This window comes from Camelus bactrianus, chromosome 6, assembly GCF_048773025.1.
Source record: "Camelus bactrianus isolate YW-2024 breed Bactrian camel chromosome 6, ASM4877302v1, whole genome shotgun sequence".
NCBI lineage: Eukaryota > Metazoa > Chordata > Mammalia > Artiodactyla > Camelidae > Camelus > Camelus bactrianus.
Window position 1 is genome coordinate 64,220,004 of NC_133544.1, and position 12,143 is coordinate 64,232,146.

At 40.1% G+C, this 12,143-nt stretch overlaps 1 protein-coding gene across 1 annotated transcript; it reads left to right on the forward strand.

Moving 5' to 3' along the window:
* The first annotated feature begins 294 nt into the window (after nucleotides 1-294).
* METTL3 (methyltransferase 3, N6-adenosine-methyltransferase complex catalytic subunit) lies at nucleotides 295-11,980 on the forward strand. The gene is made up of 11 exons (XM_010949635.3): nucleotides 295-527; nucleotides 6,878-7,095; nucleotides 7,203-7,607; nucleotides 8,549-8,724; nucleotides 9,321-9,537; nucleotides 9,767-9,954; nucleotides 10,329-10,367; nucleotides 10,532-10,640; nucleotides 10,761-10,826; nucleotides 10,999-11,111; nucleotides 11,721-11,980. The coding sequence occupies exons 1-11, from the start codon at nucleotides 428-430 to the stop codon at nucleotides 11,830-11,832; spliced, it is 1,743 nt and encodes a 580-aa protein (XP_010947937.1). The 5' UTR covers nucleotides 295-427; the 3' UTR covers nucleotides 11,833-11,980.
* The last annotated feature ends 163 nt before the right edge of the window (nucleotides 11,981-12,143 follow it).

The window sequence follows — 12,143 nt, forward strand, 5'->3', positions numbered from 1 at the left end:
AAGGAATTAGTGACCCTTCATTTAAAAAATCTGGATTACAAGGGCTGCTTTACGAGTACAATCTCAAAATGATTGAACTGTCAGGACTCGTTTCCTAATATTCAACATGGCCGCATGCGCGTCTTTAAGTAACATGGCCGCTCTGCCAGGCACCAACATGGCAACCACAGCCTCACCGCATCAGGAAGCGTGAAGGAGCTCCCGTAAAAAACATAGCCGCCGTCCTGCCAATACTTAAGGTGGCTCTCATTTCAGCTTCAAAGCAAGAGCGAAACCGGAAATGGTTTTCAGTCTAGAGCATCTCCCAGGATCTCTTTCCGGTTAGCCTGTGGGGTGCCCGCGTGAGAACTGGGTGTTTCTTGGAGCTAGGGCTGGGAGGTGCTAGCCTGCTGCACCTTCTTCTAGACGTGAACCGGCTGAGACTAAAATGTCGGACACGTGGAGCTCGATCCAGGCCCACAAAAAGCAGCTGGACTCGCTGCGGGAGAGGCTGCAGCGGAGGCGGAAGCAGGACTCGGGGCACTTGGGTGAGGTGTGGGGCTGTTGGGGCTGCTGGGGCCGATGCTTAGCCGGAGTGGGTGGGAGGGAACCCGGGAGAAAGACACAGCTCCCGAGTCGGTGCCTTTCCCCAGACGGCCATTTCATTAACGCTTCATACATTGGTGCTCTTGTCCCTGTTAGCAGTACAGACGCTTCGCCCTCTTGCAAGTAGTCGCGGTTCCTTCCCAACCTAGGCCTGGTCCTCCGGTTGGTTCACGTTCTCGGTACGGAACACACCCCCACCCTGCCCTCCGGGCCGCCGGCCCGCCGGCCCCTGGTTGACTCCTCTATGAAGTCCGTGAGAAACGTCCCGTTCGGCCTTTCGGCCCCCTATCCCTCGAAGCTGCAAGTCCCTTTTTTTGGTTACTCCCATGGCACTTTGTTCCTCCCTTGGTTATAGCAATTGCTTTGTAGTGGTCATTTCTTTGAGACTGTGGGCGCCGTGAGAGCAAGTACCGAACCTTTATATCCAGTGCCCAGCTCAGTGGCCCTCACAGAGCTGGCACTCGGTGTTGCTAAATGGGTAGAGAAACAGGCGTTGTTTTAGCCATTTACATACTGAGCAGGAATCTGAAAACTTTTGTTTTTAAACTTTCTCTCCCCTCTTGTTGTCCCTGTGTCACAGTCGTAAAACTTGAAGGAACCTAAAAAGATTGTCACTTGCTACCCATACCACATCCCCAGCACAAGCCCTGAATTATCTAAAGCAAATCGGTTAAAGATCCACAAGGATAGTGAATAGATTATAGATCTGTTCATTAGATTTACCAGTTTATCAGTAGACTGCAGTCCATCTCTAAATCTTGTGTTGCACTTATATCCTGGCCCCTGGAACTAGAAGATGCCCAGGCAAGACTCTTACAGCATAATAAATAAACATCTATTGAGTATCTGCGGTGTACATGACTCTAGTTAGACAAAAGTAATTAAGACATTGTCCCTGCCCTCAAAGATTTTAAAATTTAGTTGGGAATAAAGGATTGATGCTTCTAAAAAGTCAGAAATACAATATGATGTATGTAAAATGCCAAATGAATGATTCCACAATGAGACAGTGAAAGAAGTAACAAGAGTCAGTTTAGTCAGTGAAGGCATAATGGAAGAGCTGGCACTTGGAAGTTTGGTCTTGATGGCTGTATAGGACTTAGAAATTTAAGAGAAGGTAAGAGGGCAGGGTAAGTAGAGGAAGAAGTGCAAGTCATATGATCAGGGATTAGTTAGTAGAAGTTCCACTTCACTTTTCCATGGTATTCAGCACACTTCGGTTTTAACCAAACTTTGTGCAATTTGCAAATCTAATCACTAGAGCCTGAATACTCCATTAAGATCCTTGCTATGTTTAATAATTTTGACAAGATTTATTTTCCTTTGAATGTAAATATTCTTTTTTGGATTAAATATCTCTCATATATCCATTTAGTAAGATATGGTTAAGACGTCTAGTACATCCACTTAATAATATAGTTAAGATTGCATAAGATTATTTTTGAGGTTATGGTTAAACATATATATTGTCTCTGGCCCAGAACTTTGGCCCATTTGGTAATGAGGATAGGTAGAAATGAAACACACAAATTAAACCAGTCTGTTACTGTTTTTCCTTTCAATTATTTTGGTTATTCCAAAGAATATATTTCCTTAAGGGTTAGGATTCTTAGGAAAGCATTGTGAAACACTCTGTTAATTTGTCATGTAAGATATAACCAAAGTGTTTGATAAAAATTCAGATCATTCTTTTTTTTTTTAATGTGTTTTGATTGAAGTATAGTCAGTTTACAATGTTGTGTCAATTTCTGGTGTACAGCACCATGCTTCAGTCATATAGAAACATACATATATTCGTTTTCATATTCTTTTTCACTGCAAGTTACTACAACATATTGAATATAGTTACCTGTGCTATACAATATAAACTTGTTAATCTATTTTATATATATTAGTATGTGCAGTTTTTTAAAATTAGTTTTTCTTTTTTAAACTCATACATATATTCTCTTTTTTGGGGGGGGTAATTAGGTTTATTTAATTTATTTTTTTAGAGGAGGTACTGGGGATTGAACCCAGGACCTCATGCATGTTAAGCATGTACTCTACCACTTGAGCTATACCTGTCCCCCCTTTTTTAAAATTCAGTTCTTTTCTTGCGGGAAATAAAATTTTCTTACCACATCTATATTTTTTATAGCATTACTGAAATCTGATAATTGTTTACTATTGAGCTCAATGTTAAAAGACAAGAATATTAAATAAATTAGAATGTATCCATGTCATTATTGAATGCAAAATACTATGGACAAAGTCATTGGGAGACCTTTCTTAGCTTGGCATTTTTAAAGTATAACTTTTTTTTTCAATTGTAGCAAAATACATGTAACATAAAATTTACCCTCTTAACCATTTTTAGATGTATAGTTGATAGTGTGATGTATATTCACACTGTTGTGCAACCAATCTCCAGAATTTTTTTGTCTTGTAAAACTGTTTCTCTACCCATTAACCCATAACTCCCTATTCTTCCTCCCAGTCCCAGGCAGCTGCCCGTTCTACTTTGTTTCTGTGGGTTTGACTACTATAGATACCTTGTGTAAATGGAATCATAGAGTATTTGTCTTTTTGTGACTGGTTTATTTTACTTAGCAGGTCCTCAAGGTTCATCCATGTTGTAGCAAGTGTCAGGTTTTCCTTCCTTTCTAAAGCTGAATAAAGTTCCATTGAATGTCTGTGCCACATTTTGTATATCCGCTTATCCGTTGGTGGATACTCGGGTTGCTTCCACCTTTTGGCTATTGTGAGTAATGCTGCTGTGAACACGGGTGTACAAATATCTCTTCAATACACTATTTTCAGCTTTTTTTTTTTTTTGGATCTATAACCAGATATAGAATTGCTGGATCCTACGGTAATTCTATTTCAGTTTTTTAAGGAACCAGCATACTGTTCTCCATAGACTAAAGCACAACCTTTTTGAAATGAAGATTATTACTTTCAATAAATATTTATTTCATTTTAATGGAAACAAAATACACTTGGCCAGGCTTGGCCCATGGTAAATATATGAACTGCTCAATGTATTTTGTCAGTGGGATTAAAGGTGTGAATATAAATATTGATATATTTGTCTTCAAGCTAGTATTTTGTTTATCTCCAATGGAGATCTTAACTAAAGAATAAACTCAAGTGTTAGGTATTACTTTGCTGAACCCAACACATTAAATTTTTCATTAGATTAGAAGCAGAGTGTCATCATACTTACCGGCATAATGGAAGCACTCAGTAACTGTGTTGAATTAATAACTGAACAAATACTTTCTGAAGGAGTTGAAACTACAGGGATTCCTAATGATTTTCTGCCAGTAACCCATTTGAAGAATGATAAAACATTGGAGTCTGTCCCCCAAATTTGTATATACATGAACAGATTTGCATATACATGAACAAATTTGCATGTGACTTCAGGGAATTCAGAGCGAGGCTAAAGCCCATCTATAAATAACAGTTGCATTTATCAGCTGTTAAATTTTATTCACAGTATTAAACATGAGCTCCCCCCTCCCAGTAACCTTAAAAGACATGTTTTCAGCTCCAGTGTCCTGAATGTCACTAAAAGAATACCCCCCAGGAGGTGTTACTAACACAAGGATTTATAAGCAGAATCACATTACCAGGCTGTTTTTTAAAAGAGCTACATTAAAACAAATGATTAGTCAGGTTACCAAAGAGAAAAAAAATTGTCAGTATCCAGTTCTCCGGATTGAAAATGTATGTAAAGTGCTTCTTTTCATAAACTTCTTCTTTATTTAAGAAAAACTATACATGACACAACATATAAATTTAGTTACTAACCAGAGAAAATGAAAACTCTAAGGAGAAATGTTTATATTACATTCTTGGTAGTATTAGTCAGTTAATTATAAAAAGTACATTTTCAGCTTAATTGGAGCAAAGTCAATGCTTTTACTCACTGAGATAATGTCTGTTAGGGTGTTTAAAGTCTGGATGAAAAATGTGTAATATATTTTAGAAATAGATAACATTTGTGTGAAAAGTTGGGTAGAGTGTTCAGGTGGTAGAAAATGACAGCATGAACATCTAACCAAATTTATATAGTGTTATTTTAAATTTGATAATAGGAAATGTAACAGTGTCAAGTAGATTGCTTTTTTCTTTGAACTGTTAGATTCTGGGCTTTGTTTAAAATAAATTTTATAGACAAAATGTTTATCAAAGAAATAATGTATAATTATTGCATATTTAAGCCAAGTGTCCCAAGAACCATTATGTGGCAGTAATGAAAAGTAATGTGGCAGTGAATAAGATGGTATGTTTGGTATGTTCCCAAATAGAATCTATATTAGATTACATTAACAAGAATGTTTCTGAATTGAATGTTTCTGAATTGAATATTTGAAATGGAAAATGCTTAGTAACTTGACATTTATTTTAATCAGTGACAACACTTTCATTTTCTGTTAAGTCACATGGGCAAGAAACAAGCAAAATATGCAAAATCATAACATACAAATGACCAGCAGGTATATGAAAACACCCTCAGCATCACTAGTCATCAGGGAAATGCAAATCAAAACCCCAGTGAAATACCACCTCAAACTTGTTAGAATGGCTGTTATTAAAAAGTTGAAAGTTAGCAGGTGTTGGCAAGGAAAAAAGGGAACCCTGATTCACTACTGGTGGGAATGTAGATTGGTATAGCCATCATGGAGAATAGTATGGATGTGTCTCAACAAGTGAAAAATAGAACTACCATATGATCTAGCAAATCCACATCTAGGAATTCAAAGGAATTGAAATCAGCATCTCAAAGAGTGTTACTTACAATAGGCAAGATTTGGAAACAACTTAAATGTCCATCGATGGATGAATGGATCAAGAAAATGTGGAATATACATACAATGGAATATTTTTCAGCCATGAAAAGAAGGAAATCCTGCCATTTGTGACAACATGGGTGGATCTGGAGGACATTATGATAAGTGAAATAAGTCAGACACAGAAAGACAAATACTATATGGTCTCACTTAGATCATATTTGAGATGTGGAGTCTAAAATAGTCAGTGTCATAGAAGTGGAGAGTAGAATGGTGATTACCAGGGGCTGGGGAAGTGGGAAATGGGGAGTTGATGGTAAAAGGGTATAGAGTTTCAGTTATGCAAGATAAACAAGTTCTGGAGGTCTATTATACAGTATAGTGCCTATAGCTAACAATACTGTATTGTATACTTAAAATTTTCTAAGAGGGTAGAGCTTATGTTAAGTGGTCTTACCATACACACAAAAATAATAATAAAGGCAGCAGAAGGAAACGTTTAAAAGTTTATAGATATGTCTGTGGCCTTGATGGTGGTGATGGTTTTATGAGTGTGTATACTATCTCCAAACTCACTGAGTTGTATATATATATAGCTTCATACATGTCAATCATAACTCAATAAATGATTTAAAAAGATACAATAAGGATTGTCTGTAAGAAGTCTAGGCCTTTATTGGCAAGATAAAACTCATACTAATGACAATGAAATATTAGTAGGTGCCTGACAAAGTTTGAATATAAATTAAGGGAGGGGTAGTAATGTATGGCTTATCTAAAATAATGAGTTTCAAAACTGCACAACATAGTAAAGGATCTATATTAGTCAACATATAGATAAACTACCTGTTTATCTACATCTTTCTTTAGCCCCTATTTATATTATCAAACATTTTAGTTTAATAGTTTGTACGATTTACTCCCTTTAGCATACTTCTTGAGTTAAAATGGTCAAAATGTAATGTACAAAACAGTTTGTGGATGTAATGCTTGAAATCCTAAACCCCATTCTAAACCCCAACACTGGCATTTTTTACACCCTCTGATGTCCAGTGGCTTTAATTAATTAAAGTTCAAACTCCATTTGTCAAAAAGATCTGATCACAGCTTAGGTTGTTGAAAATATTCCTGGCTTATGAATTCAGGTGATTTTATCAGTTGTCATTTAGAGTGACGGAAGGGAGGTGGCATGGACATTTACATGTACCATACTGCTAATTTATTTCCTTTGAAGCTCAGCAAGGAAAGAGATTAGGAAAACACCTCTCAGCCAACAGAGAAAGGAAAGCAGTTCCCAGAAAATTCAGGATTATCTGGGCAAAGCAGTGGTACATACATACTGGTATGTATGACTGAGGAAAGGGTATCTATCTAGTGCTAAACTTGGTCAGAGAATTTCCTGCATGAGATGAAAGCACCGTATGTTGTAAATGCTGGGGAATTTGACTTCTGAGGAATGTATAGATTGCTAGTGGTTGCCCTTTTTCATTTTCACTTCTCTTCACTCCTAGATCTTCGGAATCCAGAGGCAGCACTGTCACCAACCTTCCGTAGTGACAGCCCAGTGCCTGCTGCACCCACTTCTGGGGGCCCCAAGCCCAGCACAGCTTCAGCAGTTCCTGAACTGGCTACAGACCCCGAATTAGAGAAGAAGTTGCTACACCACCTCTCTGATCTGGCACTAACATTGCCCACTGATGCTGTGTCCATCCGTCTTGCCATCTCCACGGTAATGACCAGATAGGACAAGGTTGGGAACTACCACTGTTTTTCTTCAGTTCGTGGTCAGTGTCTTATTGCTTTCCCCCCCGCCTCCCCCCAACCCCTCTTCCTTAGCCAGATGCCCCTGCCACTCAGGATGGGGTGGAAAGCCTCCTACAGAAGTTTGCAGCTCAGGAGTTGATTGAGGTAAAGCGAGGTCTCCTGCAAGATGATGCACATCCCACTCTGGTGACCTACGCTGATCATTCCAAGCTCTCTGCTATGATGGGTGCTGTGGCAGAAAAGAAGGGCCCGGGGGAGGTAGCAGGGACTATCACAGGGCAGAAGCGGCGTGCAGAACAGGACTCGACCACAGTAGCTGCCTTTGCTAGCTCTTTGGCCTCTGGTCTGGCCTCTTCAGCATCAGAAGTCGCCAAGGAGCCAACCAAGAAATCAAGGAAACATGCTGCCTCAGATGTTGATCTGGAGATAGAGAGCCTTCTGAACCAACAGTCTACTAAGGAACAACAGAGCAAGAAGGTAGGGGTAGATGGAAATGCTTTCACACATATACTCTGAATTACAGCTTTGGTTGGGAGGGATTTACCCCTAGGGCAAGGAACAGTTCTTAGGATTGAAGGTTTAGAGCAGTGGTTCTCAACTGAGGAGGATTATACACCCCCTCCCAACCCCAGAGGACATTTGGCACTGGAGACATTTCTGGTTGTCACAACGCAGGGGAATGCTACAGGCTTGTAGTGGGTAGAGGCAAGGGATGCTTCAAACCACCCACACAAGGAAGAATTATCTGGTCCAAAATGTCAATGATGCACCAAAGTTGAGAAACTCTGATTTAGTACATCTTTTTCATTTGATATGTTTGGAAGAATCATCAGATAGGGAAGAGGAGCCCAAATATAGAAATAGAGGGAGATGAATACTGGAAGATAGTCATATGGGCCAATAAGTGTATGAATTGATTATGCAATGTGAAATGGCAGTCTGGTGGTTCTGAGTATAAATACTGGACCCACATGAGTTCTCCATTTCCTACTTCTAGCTGTGTGAATTTGAACAAGTTAATAAACTTCTCTTGAGCCTGTCTTCTCACCTGGGAGGATAACCAGAGTACCTCTCCTTAGAGAACTGTTGCATAGGCTCTGAGCTAAACAGTAACATGCTTAGCACTGTGCCTTGGTTGAGTACCTAATAAGTAGAAGTGGTTTTCCTGGGGAGGGGAGTTTAGCTTAATGCTTAGCAGTAGGAACTAGTCTTCTTATATTTTAACTCAATCCCAAATGCAGGTTTGTGAGAAAGGACTAAACCTATGACAGATCTCCTAGGGCTCCAGTTTTCCCAAATTAACTTATTTCATTGACCTCTCATAGGACATTGATGTCTAGCAGAATTTACAGAGGTAACAGTTTAAGGGCTAATTTTATCTACAAACCTTTTTAATTCCAAGGCTGCTTCTGTCACAGGTTAGTCAGGAAATCCTAGAGCTATTAAATACTACAACAGCCAAGGAGCAATCCATTGTTGAAAAGTTCCGCTCACGAGGTCGGGCCCAAGTGCAAGAGTTCTGTGACTATGGAACCAAGGAGGAGTGCATGAAAGCCAGTGATGCTGACCGGCCCTGTCGCAAACTGCATTTCAGGTCTCTTGGGAGGGAAGGGATTGGGATGGGTCTCCTAGAAGCAGTCATTCTTTGTAAGTGCATTCCTTCCAGTCTGAGACCGTCTTCAGTCTTATTAAATGGTTTTAATATGATTTGTCTAAGACCTCCAGATTTTAAAGGTACATTTTCAGATGTAGTGTTCTGTGTATTCACAGACGGCACTCCGCAAAAAAGTGAGATTAAAAAAAAAAAAACAAAAACCCCTCTCTTCTTGCAATAGCAAGACATCTGTGTCTCTGAGCCCCAGTCAAAGTGAAAGTTCTCTAGAAGGAGGAGGATCTTAGTAGAAACAGGAACCTGGGCTCTTAGGTCAATGCCTTTTTTCTGCTCTAAGTAGTAAGCCCTTCCTGTCATAAGAGAAGGCGGTTAAGTCTTCGTTAAGAGAGGAATTAAAATAAAAACTCTTTAGTGTAAATTACAGATTCTAATGTCACCTGCCTGCCTTCTCTGAAAACTCTTGGAGGTAGCTCTAATGATAGTGCAAGACCAGAAATTTTGCAACAATTTGGAACTTGAACTGTGACATCTAACTCTGGAACACCATCTTGATTCCATTTCTCCTTTTATTTCTCCAGACGAATCATCAATAAACACACTGATGAGTCATTAGGTGACTGCTCTTTCCTTAACACATGTTTCCATATGGATACCTGCAAATATGTTCACTATGAAATTGATGCTTGCATGGATTCTGAGGCTCCTGGAAGCAAAGACCACACACCAAGCCAGGAGCTTGCCCTTACACAGAGCGTTGGAGGTGACTCCAGTGCAGATCGACTCTTCCCACCTCAGGTACCTGTCTGCTCAGAAAACTTACCTCAACTTAAGGACCTTTATCTCAGTAGGGCAGCCATACATGTAAGAGAGCAGGGCAATCATCAGCAATCCGTCTTGCTGATTGGGAACAGAGTGGGATAGCAATGTGTATAAGGGAGCAGGAAAATAAAATGGAAAAAGAGGGACTGGGGCCATGAATCTGAGAGTGAAGGAAGGGAAGATGACCAAATACCACCTCATGCAGTGGATCTGTTGTGATATCCGCTACCTGGACGTCAGTATCTTGGGCAAGTTTGCAGTTGTGATGGCTGACCCACCCTGGGATATTCACATGGAGCTGCCCTATGGGACCCTGACAGATGATGAGATGCGCAGGCTCAACATACCAGTACTGCAGGATGATGGCTTTCTCTTCCTCTGGGTCACAGGCAGGTAATGCAGTTCAAAGATATGTAGGTATGGGCAGGTATAGTACAGAGTGAGTACTGGGTGGGTAAAATCCTGGGTTTTCCTAGCCCTGCTGTTAAATGTCTGACTGAGCCAGCCTTTTTTACCTACTGAGATCTAATGCCTGTTTATAGCATAAAATGATACCATGAATTCTGTTTAACTACATTTGTTCCTTGTGAAAGGTAAGGTCACTGAGAATAGATACTGTTTTCTTTTCATTCTTGCAGCCATCCTATTGCCCTAATGGTGTCTTGCATGTAAATGTTCACTGAATGTCTACTGAAAACAACACATGTATCTTGGGAGAAAAAAAATACGGGCGTGAAAATAGCTGTTTAACCCTTCTTTCTTTCTAGGGCCATGGAGTTGGGGAGAGAATGTCTGAACCTCTGGGGGTAAGTAGTTACCACTTTTTTTTTTTTTTGAGGGAAATAAATACATAATTACTGTAGTTGATATGTGTGCCCTCCTTCCAGCTCATTCTCTGTAGAATAGATGTACCATCCCTAAGCTGTGAAAGCCTGATTAAGGCTCTGATTCCCCTTCTTATGCCCCACAGTTATGAACGGGTAGATGAAATTATCTGGGTGAAGACAAACCAACTGCAGCGCATCATTCGGACAGGCCGCACAGGCCACTGGTTGAACCATGGGAAGGAACACTGCTTGGTGAGCAGCAGTGGGGCCCAATTCAATAGGTGGAGTGAAAAATAGGAATTGTTTGATTGCTTGTTGAGAAATAGTTCAAATGCTGGGGTTTCATAAAGTAATTTGTTCTCTGGTGAGCAGGTTGGTGTCAAAGGAAATCCCCAAGGCTTCAACCAGGGTCTGGATTGTGATGTGATCGTAGCTGAGGTATGTGCTTTCCTCAGGCATCTGGAGGGCCACATTTTAAAACTGCTATCAGTTATTCAAGTCAGGTCTATTCTTATCCCACGTTCTTTCATTTGGATCACAAACTTAAATGGAAAGGACTAGAATTGCAATCTTGAGTAACTTAAAAGTAGCTAGAGTTTTTATTTCCTAGGTTCGTTCCACTAGTCATAAACCAGATGAAATCTATGGCATGATTGAGAGACTGTCCCCTGGCACTCGCAAGATTGAGTTATTTGGACGACCACACAATGTGCAACCTAACTGGTAAGGTGGCAGAGAACCTGCTAGCCCCCAGTGGCAAACTGTTCATGGACACGGACAGCAGTTAGTAGAGCTTCACCTCACATTCCGCTAGTCTACAAATGGGCTTCAGAGGATTCTTAAGCCATCAACATTCACTGGACACCCAGCAGGTTTTAGGATTTAATCTACTGCTCTTTAGGTCTCCCATGTTACAACCTAAAGGTCCTTGTTATTCTATGGGATGTATTTAATCTGCCCCCTGGTGGTTACTGAGAATCTAATCCATCAACAATTTCAGTATCTTTCATCATGTTAGTGAGCTTTAAAAGATGTGCTTTTAGCGTTTCACTAATCCAGGTAACACTGGCAGCAGTAACTTTGTGAAGTAGGGCTGGTTAGCCACCAGTTATTAATGTTTAACTAGTACAGCTCCAGCCTCAACACCGGAATCTGTGCCCAGTTTCTGACCAGCCGTACCACCATATACTATTCTAATACTAAGATCTAAGAATTGGAACGAGTATTTGATGAGATGATATGCAGTCTTAATGAAAAGTACGTATGTTTTAACAGTATTAAGCCTTTAAATTCCAGGATTTTTGGTTTGCCCCTTCTCTCCCCTTGCTTCAGGATCACCCTTGGAAACCAACTGGATGGGATCCACCTACTAGACCCAGATGTGGTTGCTCGGTTCAAGCAAAGGTATCCAGATGGTATCATCTCTAAACCTAAGAACCTATAGAAGTACTTCTACACAGACGTCTGCAGCCCTGGCTCTGCAGGCCACACCTGGAGTAATATTTGTACAGTAGCTTTTTTTTTTCCTTATTTAAATAAAAATTTGTATTGTAGTTGGGATTTCAAGGTCAAGTTCCGGCTCTGCCACTTAACAGTGTGTGATCTTGTGTAATTCATCTCTCAGTATGATTGCTTTTATATGAATTGGGAATATTGCCTATCTCCCTGGGTTGCTATAATGGTTCAAAATTAAATGAATGCGTGGAAAGCATTAAAATATTGATTGTACTATACAGGATCAAAGTGATTAGCAAT

Coding starts and splice junctions, on each gene's coding strand:
- METTL3 (XM_010949635.3), top strand. CDS start 428: ATGTCGGACACGTGGAGCTCGATCCAGGCCCACAAAAAGCAGCTGGAC. Junction 7,608..8,548: donor AGGAACAACAGAGCAAGAAG/GTAGGGGTAGAT, acceptor CTTCTGTCACAG/GTTAGTCAGGAAATCCTAGA. Junction 9,538..9,766: donor ATCGACTCTTCCCACCTCAG/GTACCTGTCTGC, acceptor CACCTCATGCAG/TGGATCTGTTGTGATATCCG.